The 17,937-nt window shown below is 48.4% G+C and overlaps 6 protein-coding genes across 6 annotated transcripts; 3 read left to right on the top strand and 3 right to left on the bottom strand.

Annotated features, from left to right (window-relative positions):
• Positions 1-301: 301 nt before the first annotated feature.
• On the bottom strand, positions 302-1,093 carry RRP40 (exosome non-catalytic core subunit rrp40; the record flags this gene model as incomplete). The annotated part of the gene is made up of 1 exon (XM_049252517.1): positions 302-1,093. The coding sequence occupies one exon, from the start codon at positions 1,091-1,093 to the stop codon at positions 302-304; it is 792 nt and encodes a 263-aa protein (XP_049108358.1).
• A 310-nt stretch (positions 1,094-1,403) lies between these two features.
• LOZ57_003468 (uncharacterized protein) lies at positions 1,404-3,326 on the top strand (the record flags this gene model as incomplete). Its single annotated transcript, XM_049252516.1, has 5 exons — positions 1,404-1,671; positions 1,747-1,896; positions 1,959-2,816; positions 2,892-2,991; positions 3,068-3,326. The coding sequence occupies 5 exons, from the start codon at positions 1,404-1,406 to the stop codon at positions 3,324-3,326; spliced, it is 1,635 nt and encodes a 544-aa protein (XP_049108357.1).
• Positions 3,327-7,465: 4,139 nt separating this feature from the next.
• LOZ57_003467 (uncharacterized protein) lies at positions 7,466-9,348 on the bottom strand (the record flags this gene model as incomplete). Its single annotated transcript, XM_049252515.1, has 4 exons — positions 7,466-8,350; positions 8,410-8,816; positions 8,872-8,957; positions 9,011-9,348. 4 exons carry the CDS (start codon positions 9,346-9,348, stop codon positions 7,466-7,468), a joined length of 1,716 nt encoding a protein of 571 aa, XP_049108356.1.
• Positions 9,349-10,614: 1,266 nt separating this feature from the next.
• Positions 10,615-11,782, top strand: LOZ57_003466 (uncharacterized protein; the record flags this gene model as incomplete). Its single annotated transcript, XM_049252514.1, has 4 exons — positions 10,615-10,680; positions 10,738-10,923; positions 11,037-11,342; positions 11,402-11,782. 4 exons carry the CDS (start codon positions 10,615-10,617, stop codon positions 11,780-11,782), a joined length of 939 nt encoding a protein of 312 aa, XP_049108355.1.
• A 1,030-nt stretch (positions 11,783-12,812) lies between these two features.
• On the top strand, positions 12,813-15,139 carry RSM22 (37S ribosomal protein S22; the record flags this gene model as incomplete). The annotated part of the gene is made up of 2 exons (XM_049252513.1): positions 12,813-12,821; positions 12,863-15,139. 2 exons carry the CDS (start codon positions 12,813-12,815, stop codon positions 15,137-15,139), a joined length of 2,286 nt encoding a protein of 761 aa, XP_049108354.1.
• Positions 15,140-15,678: 539 nt separating this feature from the next.
• On the bottom strand, positions 15,679-16,237 carry SPC19 (DASH complex subunit spc19; the record flags this gene model as incomplete). Its single annotated transcript, XM_049252512.1, has 2 exons — positions 15,679-16,053; positions 16,106-16,237. The coding sequence occupies 2 exons, from the start codon at positions 16,235-16,237 to the stop codon at positions 15,679-15,681; spliced, it is 507 nt and encodes a 168-aa protein (XP_049108353.1).
• Positions 16,238-17,937: the final 1,700 nt, after the last annotated feature.

Genomic DNA, 17,937 nt, shown 5'->3' with positions numbered 1-17,937 from the left:
TTTACTCTATGGTCCCATTGAGGGGACGAATTCGAAGTAAAGAATTCCCCAAAATTGTCCATATTTCGTCCTATAGTTTCACATGAGCGGATATAATGATTGTTCCAAGTTGATTTTGCTGGATATGCATCGGAAATTTATCATGTTATAACTAAATGAATGCCTATTATGAATAAAAAAGCACATAGCAACCCTTCTAAGCTTGTTTCTTTATCGATTCCAAACGCCAGGGTATACAACATCCCTATATGAATAAAAAGAGCCAGTGAAACAAAGAAATCGATGCTGGACAGGACAATGATCAAGTCCCCAATTCCATCTCCCTCAAAACTTTTGAAACAAACTTTTTCTGCTCCGACACACTGATATTCTTTTCATCTGCCTCTCTCAGGCATCTTCCAACCGCAACAATTATCGAGGTTCCGATTTTCCCATCTGCAGAGCTATCAATCCATACTCTACCATTTCGACCCACAGCAACCTCAAAGCCGCCATGTGACTCGAGCTTTTTCCCTAGTTCGTCTAGCACCACTAAGCCACTGTTACCTCCGGTCATCATTAACCTATCCGCAAGGCCCACAGAGACGTCAAATACCATCCCGCCATTCAAGGGACCCAACCCGCCAGGCTCTGCCTTCCCAGTTGCAGGATTGACACACGATATCTCAATCTCCGCCACAGGTCCAACACCAACAGACATAACACGCGCGTAAACTAGTTCTCCAGATTTCAGCTGCGGGCGAGTTTTCCGCGTTGCAGCTTCAAACGCAAGGTGTGCAAGGTAAACATGCGGCGTATGCGGAGAGAGGCTGCAGAGGAAGAAATCGGAGCTGGACCGGCTGATCTGGGCAATTACAAGATCATTGGGTTGAGCTATATATCGGCGATTGGGAAACGGAAGAACGGTGAGTGTGTTTCGTTTCGGGTCGGAAAGCAGGAGGCCTGTTTGAGTGCTTGTCACTGTGGAGGCGGCGGAAGCGGAGGCGGCGGTGTTCGCGGGAGGGAGAATGTGGAGGTGGGTGCCAAGTTTGGCAGAGGCGCTGAGGGGGTTTGAGACAGAGTCCCCCGGCAGCAGAAAGGAGCGCGAAGACATGGCGCCAGGATGCGCGCTCGTCGTTGTCGTTATCGCGGTGTATCCCAGACGGATCGTTTCGGTGCGGCGGCTAGAGGGGCCCGTCACGTGTCGGGCGCAAAGGCTAAATCGGTACTCCGGGCTCCATAGAGAGAGCATGCGTATTCGAAGTACCGAGTACCCTTGTAACTCCCTTAGTTGATCGCATCCACCAAGAGCCCAAGCCGTAAATCCATCGGCCGAAGTCTTATAAAGCCCAGGCAGATCCCCTGTCGTTCACCCCGTTTCTCTTCGCAATTGAGTCGCTGCGGTTATCCAATACTCAGTCGCCATGAATTGCCCTTCCCGGACCGAAAACGATTTCCTGCACCCGCATTGGAACCAGAACCCGCCACTACTTTCCGCCGATCTCACCCCGCGAGAAGATCTCAACGGCCGGGTCAATGCCACGCAGCTACGGGACGCCTCTGCGGGTGCCTCGTCTCCTGCTGTTCCGACCGGTGCGGATGAGGGTCCTGAAAAGAGTCTAGACGCTCCGCCGTCGTCCCGGCCTGCTTGCCCGCTTGCAGATGCAAAACTTCTTCGTGAATACCGCGAAGGTTAGTGTGGCCGCAGTGCGTACATGTTATGAAAAGATCGTCGCTAATTTGTTTCTTTTCCCTGACTGCCTTCAGAATTTTGCTCTGCAAAACACCAGGCGCCCCGCCTGACCTCTTATCTCAAGACTGCCGCCAGCAATGGCTGGCCTTGGTGGCTATCGGGCGTCTTTATGGCCCTATATTCTATCTACTATATGGGAGTCATAGTTTCAACTTTTGAAATAAGTATGTATATCCATGCTATCTACCTACTCATGAACGTTGTTGCTGACACTCTTCCCTTACAGAGCAAAGGCCGGCACCTACCAAAATGGAGAAACGACAGGCAGTTTCTTGCAGCACAGGAGGCCCCAAACCCAACTACAATGTCGGCCTACATGTGGGTGCACTCGGCATCATCCTCTTCGTGTCCTTTTTTGCGTGCTCGTTTCCCATGCTCACAGTCCGATTTCCGCGTTTACGGATTCCACATTCCTTCCTGTTCTTTGTCAGGCATTTCGGTACTGGGGTCCTGGTAGCAACGGCCTTTGTTCACTTGCTTCCAACGGCTTTCATCTCGCTTGGAAACCGTTGCTTGTCGTCATTCTGGACTGACAAGTATCCTGCAATCCCCGGCGCTATTGCGCTAGCAGCTGTCTTTTTGGTCATGATTGTGGAAATGGTTTTTAGCCCGGCTCGCCATGTGTGTGGCAGCACCAAAGAGGTGACCCGCTTGGTGTGCAATGATAATCGGGATTTATCGGTTTCATCGGCCGACGAACGGCCGCATGTCCACTCTCGCGTCAACGAGCATCATCATCACGGTATCAGTGCGAACAGAACCGGCCATTTGGAACACGACCCGCTCTCTGGCCGGTCGGCGAGCATGGGTCGTGAATTGGCCAGTCTCAGTACAAGCGGCGACAGACCCGAAATTACAACAAGCGACGAGAAGATGGTTCCTCCTCACGATAGCGAGAAGGCCGCCATACACGATGAGACCAGCCCCATCATCCTGACCCCTGAGCAAAAGATGCAAAAGGCGTTTATGCAATGTGTCATGCTTGAGATTGGTATCCTTTTCCACAGCGTCTTCATTGGGATGGCACTGAGCGTTTCCGTCGGAAACGACTTCGTTGTCTTGCTCATTGCAATCACCTTCCACCGTACGTGCCCCCACCTTTTTTTTTTCTTTTCTTTTACACTGCTCATAACAGGCTTACGTTGATATTTGCGAATAGAGTCATTTGAAGGCTTGGCACTTGGCGCACGCATTGCCTCGCTGCCGTGGAATCGTGAGGCCATCCAGCCATGGCTCATGGCTCTCGCATATGGCTGCACGTAAGTGGATCTTTCTTAATCTTCTCATACCTTCAGAGCGAAAAAGCATGGACGTGGACTAAGGATGCGGAACCAGAACCCCGATTGGTCAGGCAATCGGCTTGGCTACTCACCAACTCTACGAGCCGGAATCTGAAGTCGGTCTCATTATGGTTGGCACAATGAATGCCATTTCATCGGGCCTTCTCGTATTCGCCTCTCTTGTTGAGCTGTTGTCTGAGGATTTTCTCAGCGACGAAAGCTGGCGAACACTGAGGGGCAAGAAGCGAATCATTGCATGCGTCTTGGTTCTCGCTGGCGCATTTGGAATGAGTCTAGTCGGAGCCTGGGCGTAAGGTGTTGCAAGTGACGATTGTGATAAGTATGTACTTGATCTGTGCGAGGAACTACCCTGGGAACGAATTCAACATTCTCTCGGGCAAAGGTGATATACCTGCAATGCTTCTTGAATTGAAATCTCCTCGATGCTGGCTAATAATTTCGGGATTGTGTTGATTGATCCCTTATCACCTCGGCTGCAGTTCAGCACATTAACATACCCTTCTATAATTTCACACCTTGGTCTCACTTGGCTTTTCCTATTACACTTTAGTCTCACTACATTGTTTCTTACTTCTTCTACACAAAGAGCGTTGTTGTTATGTTGGATATCTACACTCTAACGAGTGACATGCTACTAGAACAGGCATTTGCTATTTTCATTTCATATTGCTAGACCTGACTTTAAATACCGTCTTATATATACTATATCCACTCTACAAAAATCTAATAATTAACCGCGAGGCCTTCGTGTTATTGATCCTCCTGCGGCACATCCAAAATGTAACGGTCGGGAGATACTGTCCACGAATTCCCAGGCGAAATCCCAATATTACTACTCTCCATATCGACCAAACTCCCGGGAATCTGGGGGCGGGACATGCCACCCGTCGGTTTTCGGGTGCCCGGGACCGAAAGGCGTCGGGCTCAGTTAGATTATTTGTGATAAAAGCCGTTCGGAGGCGCGAATTTGAAATCGCAAAGCCACCGCTATCCTTTTGCTCCAGATCCCGAAATCTCCCGGTAACTCTGACCGCCACGAGTAATGTCTTTTTTTTCGTATCTTGTAACGAGCAGCGTCGCGCTCGCTACGCGAACCGCCGCGACCCTTGCTAGTAACTATTCCGTTACTCCGTCGTCCTTTTACAAAAGAAATCCCAGGCGGGCGTGGAATTTGCTTCTGAAAGGCGCAGAGCTGCACGCCGCGCCTGACGCATCCTACTCTGATGATCAAGAGAGCCAAGTGAGCAAGTAAAAGGGTTTTAAATGGTTGATTAAGGAAGAGCTAGCAAAGGTTAACCGGTTGTCTGGCTAATCATAGCAGGATTTCGACCGACTAAGCAATTAGGGCAAGGGTTGGGTGAGAACGTGACAGTATGCTGTGCGGAGCACTCCGTACATCTCTTGAAATGAATTTGGAGGATAACTAATGCGGGACAGGTCAGGGATTCCGGCGCGAACGGAACATGGGCTTCGAGACAGCCAAGAGGCGTCATGTCAAAAAGAGGCGTTTTTATTTGATGATTTGTACGGAGTAACCTGTGGGAGTCACTGCGAATTTGGGAGACGCAGAGCGGCGAAGTGATCGGCCAACAGCGCAACGCAAGGGGTGATGGGTGATGGGGAGGGTGGGTTGATGCCGCCAGCCAGTGCCCGCAGAAATCCTTCCGGCGTGGTCTGTTGTTGGGGAGCAACCACCTGAGGAGGAAGACTGTGGGTTCAAATCCCACTATTTTCAACTGAATCCATGATATGTTGCAGAGAAGGCCTCTCTCTCTATGAGAGCAAGTTTACTGATTGCTGAGAACCAGGAAACACTTCAAGTGGCGGAATAGAGATTAATCTTCTATACGGAGTATTCTGTTCCGAATTTCTACCGGTTCTTGTCATGTTTAGATATATCAGTTACATCCCAGATTTTAGGAGGATTTATCTAAAGGGCATAATTCAAGAGAGGAATAATATGATAGAGACCTTGACTCCTTCTAAACATACTACAACATAAACAGAATGGAGAGGTGAGAGCCCAGATATTGATGATAACACGTGCCAGAAACACTTGTTATACTAGACGTCGCCTCAAGTTTGAAATGTAAGGTGTTCTGAGTATATATTGATTATTGCTCTCTATCGACTGATCTGTATTTGCCAATAATGAAGGAAACTTGCCCACCCTAGCTACGTTTCTCCGCCTCTCAAGTGCGACACAAATACCTCGTAGGACAGTACTCTTTCAGCAACAGCTGTATTGTTCATCCTTCTGTATATAAATTAGCCACTACTCCGTATAGCACTACAGGGTCCAGGCTGCCTTTCCTCTTGCCCAGTTCTAAAAATATCTAAAGTTGCTACCCCTTTGCGAAATAGCAAATACTTTATGCAAGTGCCTGAACGTCCCTGAAATGGTTCGAGGCCGGAATTTCGGCTTCTCTTAAAAGATTATCTCACACTTCTGGACGCAGTATAGCAGGGCATGGCAGTACATGGGTCCAAAACACGCAAATGAATCTAGCAGTGACAAGTTGACTAGACATAGCAAACCTGACCTCATTTGAGCATTTTGAATTTCCTTCAATATTTATCATCAATAATGGCCTTGGGCACACCAAGACTTCCATACCTTGAAATAGATTGTGATGACGGCATTCAAGTGTTCTTTTGTCCCAATACCACACATTATACCATCAAGCCCTAGTTCTGTTCTGCGGATATGCTATCGGTTTTAGGAATTGATATTCTGACTGTAAATCCTCCGCAGGAGACCTTGAATGCGTTGAGTCGTGTGTAACGATGTGCAGCACGGACGCCTTCTGTTTGATCATTTCCTGATACAGGTGTTGCAGGGTTCTATGGTTCTCATCGAAGAAATCAACTTTGCAAGCAGCGAAAACGGAGAATAGGATATAGAATGACCGCATCACGTCTAAGCTCTTGTTAACGGCATTTTTCCAAAAAAAAAAGGAAGCATGGGACAGAAGGGTCTTAGCCCCCACAGCAATTTCTCCTATAGAATTTTTTTGTCTCTTATCGAACTTCCTTTGGTGAATTTTCTACCGGCTTCTCTATTGTTATTGGAGGTATCAGTATTCCGACAAGCGGCCCTAACGTGCCTTGTTATGGGATCGAAGAACAAGGACAACAGTAAATTTTCGAAGGGTGAATTAATGCTGCCCCATGCTGCAAGGTGTTTGTTCATTTTGCCGCCCCTTATCAAGTGCATGGAAAAGCTCCTCGAAAGGGGCTGACGCCGCAAACAGGAGTTCACCCAGTTGACGAGCGGAGAGCAAGAATGAAGTAGCCCAAGGTTAGCGAATGGGGCTGACCGCTTAACTAGGGGCCCGACTCCTGCGCCTTGAGAAGACCACAGCCACTAGGCGAAAGGAGACCACACAGCTTGATGGATGCAACGCGGTTCGTTTTGTTGCATAAGGATCGAAGTGTCCCTCTTTGGCGCCAGATGAGACCGCCACCCCAGGCAGAAGAAGGATTGAGGATGCGGTACGCGTCTTAGGGGGATAGCTTGATGTCGACTATGGCCGTCTGACAGGCGAGTGGCGTTGCGGTTGACGAAGCTAACTATGTGACACCTCCTGGCGCCAGGCCCAGAACCGGCTTATTGATCAGCCAGGAGCGCCGGGACCATGGAACTGCCGCGCTTTATGCAGCCTGGCGATCCATCACCCCTTGGGCTCATCTTCTAGCCCATGGCAGACCGATTCCTGCTGGCAGGGTGAGTTGAAAAACCGGTTCGCATACGGGCCTCCCTTTGGTGGTGCCTTCAGGTACCTCGCGGACGGGGCAGCAGAGATATAGGGGACGCTGTTATGGCGATGTATGCATGACCTAGCAGACATGATTACCGTGTGTAGGTAGTACTTACTATTCAGTACTTCTAGAGGTTGATCACGTATCATCTGCGGTTCTAGAAGGTTACTCTGTGCCTGGGAACAGAATTCATCTTCACCTACTAACTGGCAGTCAACAACCTAGTTATTCGATGAACCTCATTCGCCAGTAAGCCCAAACCCGCCTGGAGTTCTACCAGGGCGGGCAGGGAACGTAATCTAGATGAGCCTACTAATGAATATAGCCATTATCATTGTCTAAGGGTTCGAACGTTTATTCATAACATGTATTCGAACTAACGAAGGAAAGATAGGGCCAATTAATCAAAAGGCACAGAGGGATGAAGACAAGGGGGAAGAAAGAAGGGGTGAACGTAAAAAAATTTCCTGTACAGCTGAAGAAGTAGGAGCAAGAAAGAATCCCAAGGAAAGACATAAATAATACACAAAAGTCGAGTACTCGCGCGGTGCCATAGATCACATCCAGAGACAAGGGGCAAGGCCAGGGGAGAAGTTCGAGGAGAAAGGGGTGGATATCACTGGGGCGGAACTACAACTCGCAACGAGACCCTCCTTCATTTTAAACAACCTTAAGCAATGAACTCCCTTTTAACAAAGGCACGACGTGGCCGCGCCTTTGCTTGTTGAGTCCCCTGGCGAACCTGGGTATTGCGTCGGGCCTCACCACCTCCAGCACCGCCAAAGCCGCCGGCGGCCTCACCACCATCAGCACCACCAGCGCCTCCAGCAGCCTCACCTTCAGCACCGCGGCCAGCGCCGCCAGCTCCTCCAGCACCACCGGCAACTTCACCTTCAGCACCTTCAGCACCACGGCCAGCTCCACCAGCTCCTCCAGCACCACCGGCAACTTCACCCTCAGCACCGCGGCCAGCTCCACCAGCGCCTCCAGCAGCTTCACCTTCAGCACCTTCAGCACCACGGCCAGCTCCACCAGCTCCTCCAGCACCACCGGCAACTTCACCTTCAGCACCGCGGCCAGCTCCACCAGCAGCACCGCCCGCAGCACCACCTTCTTCACCGTCAGCGCCAGCGGCTTCTGCAGCAGCAACTCTGTTACCACCAGCAGCGCCTCTGTTGGCGCCGGCGTTGCCAGCTTGTCCTTGGCCTGCCTGCCCAGCTTGCCGTTGACCGCCTGCCTGTCCTTGATTGGCAGCCTGTCTTTGTTGGCCGGCCTGTCCCTGACCAGCTTGTCGTTGGCCTGCCTGTCCGGCTTGTCGTTGGCCGCCTGCCTGGCCTTGGTTACCAGCCTGTCCCTGATTGCCGCCGGCGTTCCTGCCAGCGTTGCCGCCTTGGCCCTGGTTGCCCTGCTGTCCTTGGTTGCCCTGTTGTCCTTGGTTGTTATTGTTGTTGCCGCCGTTATTGTTATTGTTGTTGTTATTGTTATTATTGTTGTTGTTATTTCCTCGGCCGACTGTGAATTTTTGGCAATCATCCTGGGCACCACGTTGCGCGACCTTCGACTCATGTTAGCAAACCCGAGACGTAGAAAGTCATGCATAGATAGAGTACTTACAGGCATGATGACAGGCTGGTGATTGGAGGCAGAGCTCATTGTACACACGCGGTATACGCCTGCTGGCAATCCACCTTCAACTGCAGCACTAAGGCCGCCTCGTCCATTCCCTGCATCATTTATACCCTTGAAGAAGACGAACTGTTCTGGGTCAGGCGGGTTTTGGGTCGCAAGGTTGTTACCCAAAGATTGAATGGTAACATGGGTATGCCCAACAATCTTGCCACCTTGGAGTTCCTGGGGAGCGGAGTAGTAGGTGTTGTCAGGGTTGGTGAATGAGCCCGCAACCAAGTTTGTAACTTGAAGATTGACATTGAAGTCAGTGTTGGGGTTCAGGTTTTGGCCGGGGCCGGGATTTGTGATAATGGTCGAGACCATGTTATTTTTATTGGGGATATCACCCATCACTATCTTTAAGTCAGCTTGAACTGATGAAGCACCTAGCCACGTAAGAAAACGAACCAATTCCGTTGCAAGAACCCTGCTGGTTTTGAAGGCCATTGGTCAATGTCTTTCCGGTACAGAAGTTGATGAAATTTGCGTTATCGCTATCATTTAATTGTCAGTAAAAGCAAGATAGCCACGGAAAATAGAGACATACGTCTTTGAAGGGCTCTGGCCCTCTTCTGCATTTGCATTTCCATCATTCTGGCTTCCCCTTTGAACATTCTGAGCTCTCAGTAAAAGAGCATTGCCCCCATTGTTATTGTTGTTATTGTTATTGTTGTTGTTATTGTTTCCCTGGTTGCCACCGTTGTTCCCTTGATTTCCACGATTCTGGCCGCCATTCTGGCCGCCATTCTGTCCAGCGTTCTGTCCGCCATTCTGAGCACCGTTGTTCTGACGGCCTCTGTTTCCCCCGTTATTTTGCTGGCCAGCCACCGCACCGAGAAGACTCGATGAGAGGAGCAAAGCAAAAATGAAATTCTTCGTAAACATTGTTGGCGAATGGCTTGGTTATGCCGAAGTGCCCGCTTGAGAAGCGCTCTTCGAGTCCGGTTAAGAAATCAGAACTGCACAGCTTATTGGGAGTTGTGTTTAGATATTATAGTTTCCCCCGAAGCTCGTTCACCAGTACCGGTCGAAGAATAAGAATAAATTGAAAGAAAGGAGTGAAAGAAAAAGATCCACGATCAACGTGGTCTCATTAAAAAGCAAATGGTTGGAATGAATGGAGGGAGACTGACATGGAATGAAAGTAATCCCTCGAGCGATCGTCTTCAACCAGTGGACTGAAAAGAAGGCCACAAAAAAGATTGTAAGTGAACGCGACAAGACACAAGAGGGGAAGAAATAGGTAAGAAATTTGGGTGGTCAGTAGGAGATATTTGAAAGGCCAAGACGCTGAGACGGGCTCCATCTTGCAAGTCCTGCCGCGGGGAGGTCACAGTAATGCTTAAGGTGCCATGAAACCTGGCTTGACATCCTCTCTGTCGCAGAATCCAATGTGGAGGCTGCGGCCCATGTCCAGGAGAGGAAAAGGCCGGGTCCTTTGGGAAATGGAAAAAATGAAAAGCTTGCCCAATCGGGGGTTTTTTAGTGCATGGGAGCGCATGAGGGTGGCTAGCTTCAAAATTGGGGCGAACTCTCCGTGAACCATCGGATGTCGCGATGGTCGAACATAGACTGCCGCACCTGAGTTTGACGTGGAGCAATCTCAAACCGCTGGCGCGTGGAGAGACCCTAGCCGCGAAGCCAAGCCCCAGCAATTCTCCGGGATAGGCGACATCCCCCTATACATAAGAGCGATACTATCGGGCCCGAATCCATTGATTGCTGTCGCAGGAGGGGGGGAATTTGTCATTCGGGAGCAATCAAACACCCCTTGGATGACGACGTGTAGACCGCACGGTTGAGGAGTCAAGAGGCGCCGTTTAAAATTCCGACAAAGCCCCGAGAGGGGTTCAAGAGGGGTCCTTGAATGCCGGCAGGCTCCTCTCCCTTTAATGATCACGCTGTTCCCAGCTGTCAGCGCACAGTACGGAGTAGAATTGAGGGTGAAGGAAAACCAGGAAGGACGACGACGACAGCGACTCCAGAAATAGACGCGTGGCGAGAGGTCGGCCTGGACGGCCGGCTTAGTCAGCCATCCCTCTACGCCGACGCCGAAGCCCTTCCAGAAGACGGCCGAGCTGCTGAGACACAGCGCGAAACGCTTTACCTAGTTAATTGGTTAATTCACCTAATTCACCTAAGGTATCCGCCATGGCGGCGTGGGTGTACCCACAGCTGCCGCCCACCCAGCTGCAACGCGAGGAGGAAGATTCGCTGGTAACAGCTCTCCATGCTACACCCAGAGCCGAACAGGCTGACACGCACGCCGTCTAGTCCCGTGAATTACTGTGGCTGCTACGGTCCTTGCAGGATTCTTTGGCTGCTTTACGTGAAGGCTTTCAAGAATGCGCCGCCCTACTCGCCCCGTCCGAACCAGGCTCAACATTGGTGCTGTCGTCTCTACGCTCTGAGAGTGTCAAGGGATATGTAACTAGGGTTGGGCCAAAGATCGTCAAGGGGGTACGTTGTCGAGAAACGAGGGGAGGTACTTGGTGGACATTTGATGAACCCCGCTATGTAGAATGGAACCGCTGGCGACGCCCATGGTGGACTAATCATTTTGCCGTTGACAGGACGTGCATCTTCGTATGCAGACTTTAGCTCCTCCGCGGGGCTCAAATTCCACAAGGCTCTTTCTTTCCAGCGCCCCCACTGCCCCGGAATTAGTTCTGGAGCAGCTCGTGTCGGCTCGCCGGCATATTAACGACTGCCTTGATGTCGTCGATGTCAGCACCTTCACAGGTGACCCCATGAACGCCAGCTTTATATCCGGCCAACTGCGACTTTTACAGGACCATATAAGAGAGGCACAGCATGCTTTAAAAGGCGAGCGAGAAGATACGCGAAAGCCATGGAATGAAGGAAGTGTGGATGCGAATGTATGGTGTCCCTTCTCAGTGGCTCGATTCCCAAGAAATCTCATTGACTATTTTCCAAGGCATTCGACCCTCCTCTTTCAAGCTATCTCTCATTCTATCTTACTATCTCTGAGGCCGCGCTTGTCCTCTACCTGCGTACTCTTGAACCTCTGGGCGCTTCTGAGCACCCACCCACTTATTTTTCTGGCGAGCTTGGACTAAGTGGATTCTCTCTCCGTGATCGCCTCTTTGGTACAAAGCAGTCGACTCATGATGAGGCAGGGGATGTATTTAACTGGAGGGGTGAAGACGTAAAGGTCAAGGAAAAGATAAGAGTTGAAAGCCAGGACCCTAGTCTGATGGCAGTTATGGCTAAATTGATTGCCTTACAGCATGAAACTGCCAAGCTAAGGAAAGCTCTCGGGGTTGTAATGGGGGATGAAGAAAGTGATAGTGAGTAGATTAAAAGGTCTAAGCACTCTATACTAAGTTTTATTCCTATAATTCATATACATGTACTCTGTATACTCCGTATATATATAAAAATACATGTGTATGTGTATTTCTATTTCTATATTTCTTTGAATTCTCACTCAACTGAGAAACTAATTCGAGCATATCTACTGAATTTGTAGTCGAGGAGAGCTGCTGTTGCAAATTGTGATAGGCTTCAAGTACTCCGTATGGGGTTGAATGTTCAGGTTAAATCACGATCGCGATCAATATCACGCCAAAGCAGTATCCGTGTACATTATAACGTAGAAAAAGTGTAGACATTAAGCAATAGGAATTTTCAGTGTTTATACTAACTTGGCAAAAAAGCCACCAGTACGGAGTACATCCATAAAGACGAAGAGCCCTCGGTATATATTACTAAGGGTAAAAACGAAATTTTGTAAGTGTTATCTTAAATATCATTAAATGCCGGAATAATTTTGATTCGGACTCATAACATTCCGGCACGCCCAGATTTGATGAAGAGGCTGGTCGGATAAAGGTTTCTCCCGCCGGACAATGAAGAAACTTTATACCAAGACGATGACAACGGGAGATCAAGCCTATAAACCAATAAGAGCTCGCTGATTGACGAGGGCGCAATCACATGACTATCAGTGGATCCCACTTAGAGTTGGGGTTAGCGCAGAAGTCAAACCAAAGCTTTTTTACGTTTTTTCGGCATCATAAGTCGGTTTGATCACGGCTCCAACTCCAATTATCATTTTTCATTTATTTACAGACCATTTCCTTTGCCGTTAGTTCCGCCAACGGTGGGAGTATTGTCTCTGGGTACTGACATTATGATATCTGGCAGACCTGCGGCAATATGCACACTGTATCGGCGTAATGTGCTTACTCGTTGGGCTTTAAGCCCTTCGTCGTCTTCCTTTTCGACAGCCCGGACAGCAGGGACGACTTGTTTTCTGGGCCGCTCACTCGTACTATTATCACACATTCTGCGTCCTCGTATTTCGTCTTGTACACGGCGGCGCTATGACGAACGTTTATCCTCAACAACCTCCACAAACCCTCTCCTCTCTCAGACTCTTGCTATCTTTGAATTGGTAGATAGGATACACGAACATCAATGCACTTTGATAAAGGAAGCACACTATTTAGGAATTTCGAGTCATCGGCTTGCCGGGCTAGGTAGCCTTATAACATTGGGTCTCGAAGACCAGCTCGCTGCTATCCTCTGCTCTCCCAATGGAGCGGAAAGAGTCCGGTTAGCGAGACAGAGATATGGCGATGAGTTGCCAGATGGAGAATTGAATGTGGATGAGATGGCTCTATACAAAAGTCTGTATGGAACGCCACGCGCAGCACCTGCAGCTGAATCTGAGGAGACGCAAAATCCTGGACCTCAATTGTTCCGTGCTGATGGCCAAGGCAGCCTTATTAAGGTTGATCTTGGATCCGAATTTGAATTGGATAAAAACGATCCCTATTCACCGAACGAAGATGAAGTTTTTCAAGAAGAGTCTCTCGACACGGAGGAATCCGAACGTTGTCTTGAAACCCATCAAAGAGCCGTACCTGTAAAATTTATTGAAGATTATGATCCTAATGAATTTGGCCCTCGAGCCCATCCTTTGACTACTATCGGAAAATTTAATACGCCCTCTTCTACAGTATTCATGCCGCAAACTACTCTTATCAAGCCTATCACCGACATTATTTCCCACTCAAACATGAAACATATCATAGACAGATCGCATGAATTGTTTGGCAAATCTTTGTCAGAATCTACACGTGTTGTTAAAGGCACTCCCCAGTTACCTATTGCATGCTCCGCAACGCAGCACTCCATGAAACCAATAGACGCTACCCTTTTTCTCTCTGTTTTATATCCTGGATTATATACTACTTCTTTGAGTATCCTATCAGAAGTTCGAAAGCGATTAGGAAGCAAATGGCTACGCGACCTAATGTACAAGAAAGGAGGCGCTAAAATACTTGACGTTGGTGCTGGAGGTGCTGGTATTTTGGCATGGAGAGATGTCCTCAAAGCTGAATGGTCGCTTATTCATCCAGATTATACGGACGCTTCCCAGGCTCCTCAAGGGAAGGCGACCGTCGTCGTCGGGTCAGACACCTTGCGGCACAACATAAGCCACCTTCTGGAAAACACAACATTTATTCCTCGATTGCCAGATTACTTGCATGCGAGTGACCCATCAACAGTCGGTGACGAAGAATCATCGCCAAAGCGAAAAAGGTTTGACGTGATCATTGCATCGCACAACTTAATGAAGCATTCTGAAGCCTATATGCGCAAGGAGACCATTCTAAAACTCTGGTCGTTGTTAAATCCAGATGGCGGCGTTCTTATTCTGGTAGAAAAAGGGTTTCAGAGTGGGTTTGATTGCATTGGGGGTGCTCGAGAGATGATTTTGAACAGGTTGATCGCTTCACCAGGGTCTACTCATTACGAAAAGATTTTAGGGTCCTCGAATGATGAAACTATTGTGCAAAAAGAGAAAGGCATGATTATCGCACCCTGCACTAATCACTCAGAATGTCCCCTATATGTAAATCCTGGAATAAAGGTGCCAAATAAGGATCTCTGCCATTTCAGCCAGCGGTATGTCCGTCCCAATTTTCTTCAGCGAATTGTGGACTCCAAGGATGAAAATCATGAGGACATTAAATTCAGCTACTTAGCTGTTCAGCGAGGAGTAGACAAGCGCGAAACGGAGGCGGTAATTCAGGGTCAAAGTGCCTCTGATGCGGCGTTCTCTGGCTACGATGCCTCCGTAGACAATGCCGGCAACTTTGCAATTCCAGAAGTCAGAGCGATGGATGAAAACAATACACCCCAAATCAACACGCTATCTCTCCCCCGGCTGATCCTGCCCCCACTGAAGCGAAAGGGGCACGTTGTCCTGGACTTGTGCACTCCCGCCGGCCAAATCGAACGATGGGTCGTCTCCCGTTCGTATAGCAAGCAAGCATTCCGTGACGCTCGCAAATCGTCATGGGGTGATCTCTGGGCTTTAGGCGCGAAGTCGCGGACACCACGAAATTTGAAACTCACCAACAAGAACGATTCTTTGTCTCAAAATAAAGAAGAAGAATGTGAAAAGGACGAAGAAGAGACTGAACCTAAACCTCAGCCAGCCTACATGGCTGAGCACGACATGGATATTCCCGATTTTCAGCGGACACTTGAAAAGTTTCCAGAATGGGGGCTTAAAGCAAATAAAAGCCAGAAAAAGCCCGAGAAAAAAGTTCCGGCCTGGGTGAAAAAGATGCAAAAGAGAAAGGCAAGGAAACATTATGCCCAGAAGGACCACAGAGGAGTTAATGACATGATTTGAGTGCTTGGCAGTTGCCTAGCGTTCAAGTGTAGGATTACCTGGAGAATGACTGTAAATTAGACATCTTGGGGCAAGGTTCGATATTTGTATTATTAGCCAAGTCATGTAGGACCGTAGAAAAAATTTTCCACTTCCTCTGAATATATAATTCTCCCCTTCCGTTTAGTCTTTGAATTCAACCCTCCATCCAGTATCAGGTGCTGTAGAACCGTACCTTGAGGAACACGGTGCATAACCGAATTTGTCGCATTTCTGACATGAGTGAAAGAGAGAATACCTCTATCGATTGTTCCGGGTTACGCAGTATGAATTCTGGGAAAGGTCCCGGAATGGAGAGTAGAAACAAACACTCGCCGCCATCGATATCGCGAATATCAAATGCCAAGAGTCGGCACGATGGTTAGCGAGTCCGTTTTTTTGTTTCCTTTGCATCCAGCAAATATTATTTGTTTTTCACTATCGAATGGACATCGGCAGTGATATATCAAATGTATGAGGTAGAAGGCGAAGCCCAATAATGAGACGCGGCTTGTTGTTGTTTAATGCGCGGCCATACTCTTTCTCAGTTGCCTCTCCCTTTGCCTTGACTGTAGCTCCAACCTCTCGACTGCATACTTTAATCGTTCCTTTTTCTGTACTAGTTTCCGGAGCTCTGCAGCTCTGGCAGTACTGGATCCAGGCGTGACATTTGTTTCTTTATTCGTATAGCCTCCAATATGAGATGGTAGCCTCGTGTCGCGACACAATCTCCCTTCCTGAAGTACACACTTGGCCTTGAGAGATTCTTCGCGTCGCGCGAGCTTATCGAGGTGGTTTGATGCGAGAGTTAGTAGGTGCGCGATGCTAGGGGATATTTCATCAAAAATAGCTTTTTGGGCCTCATGTAAAGTGGGTTCAGGTAGAAGTTCAAAATGCTACCACTTGTTAGGCCATCATTTGGAAAGTCGGTGCCCTCTCATAACTCACTCTAGTTGACTGGAGTACTTTGCAAAGTCGAGGGAAGTCATTGACTCCCTCATCCAGAATATCAATGGAGGACTCTAGTAGCTGTAGTGATGACCGTAAAGAAGACACAGAGGATGACAACGAATTAGCCATACTGAACGCTATTCTCAATTTCGCCGAGTGTCGAAAAAGGGTGTTTGATTGTTAGTTACCCCATGTCCGAAGCCGTTGTTATTTTTCACGTGACCGGACATGCGAAAACAGCCGAAATCCGCAAACCAACCACCATCAACGACACCCCAAGCAACGCCGTCGCTTTCTTCTCTCACAGATCCGCCCTTTACGTACCGGCTCTACTCGCTCTAGAAATACCACAATGCGTCTTCCTTGGAAACGGTTCCCGGCACCAGTTGGTAAGCTTTATCGCTTCTCCTCAATTGACAAGTGCCAATGGACGGTTACGCTGACATAGCACTTTACAATAGCTCGTCCAATGGCTCCCTTCCTCGCTGCCTGTATGTTACACTCTCCTGTGCGGCTATAATACAATTGAGGCGGCAAGTAGTGTTAAGACACCAATGCCGCCTTGATGTGTAGGATGAGTCTTCCTAGAGTGCTGACCAAGAACAATGCAGCATTAATCGTTCTTTATGGCGTCAACTCCCTTCAGAATGCTATGATGAACTGTAAGTTTCAATATCCACTGATAAGAGTGACCTTTTGGTCATAGCAAGATTATACTTTGAATCAGAGCATTTTTCCTTGCGTAAATCATTACATCTCACTTACATCATTATAGCCGAAGAATTCAGAAACGACCCTCGAAACCCCAACAGACAAGTGAAATCTGCGGAGAAACATTAGATCCAGATATCCCATGAGTGTATAAGCTATGGAGGGGCTAAATGGGAAATGTTGCCAAAAGACTTGTGTACATTGAACTATAGACTACTTCTATCAAATATTTTGGCCTTAAACGGCAGTTCCGCGTGGATATACTTTCCAATCGATATACCCTACGGAGTACTATACATCGCGAATATGAAGCTTCCGCTACACTGTGCCACAGAGTCCAGGACCGCGGAAACCAGGATTAAAAAGATCAACATGTTTCTTCATTCTCTTACTTAGAAGACTTTTTTATAGCTCTCGTGATTTCGAATCGAAAACGGTCAGCCAGTCCACTAGTCTTTTTAAGGGCTCCTATAAAATCTTACACCCACAACTATTGTTGCTGGGTCATAGGGTAACCTGCAGTAATATGGTACTGTATTTTCCGCTACGTTATCGATCTATGTACTCCGTACTTTGTACTCCGTACTCCCAGCATCCGAGCATGTCAAAAAAAAAGACATGGTCACGTGACAAATGATATTATTACATAATCTAGACTGCTTCGGGAGAGGTTTTCAGCAATTTAGACCAAATGACATCTCATATCAACAATTGGGCATTTCACCATGGCGCAATTCCGTGCAAAACGACTGGATATAGCCTGCTATATCAATCCTAGGGTTATCCGAGACCATACTAAGCGCAAAGTCTTTCAGCAATATGAACCAGAGCGGTAGGCGACCATTCCACTACTTTTCGCCTGGACGATAGCATTGTCTGCAGTACTAGCCTTACTAATGACCCTTAATTATGCTAGACAAGCCCTCCGATACATAATTCGCAACACATCACTCCCTGTGCGAGTCCGAGCCCAGGCGCAACTCCAACTCTCCCAGATGCATTGCTACACAAGGCCAACGCAAATAAGAAACAGATGTACTGCTGGTGGAATTGCTAGAGCGGTCTTAAGAGATTTTAGATTAGCCAGAGTACGCCTTCCATCGAAACACGAATCCGTG

This window comes from Ophidiomyces ophidiicola (genome assembly GCF_022830035.1).
Source record: "Ophidiomyces ophidiicola strain CBS 122913 chromosome Unknown scaffold_12, whole genome shotgun sequence".
Classification (NCBI taxonomy): Eukaryota; Fungi; Ascomycota; class Eurotiomycetes; order Onygenales; family Onygenaceae; genus Ophidiomyces; species Ophidiomyces ophidiicola.
The sequence above is the reverse complement of the archived record's forward strand: the minus strand, read 5'-3'. Positions and strand labels throughout refer to the sequence as shown.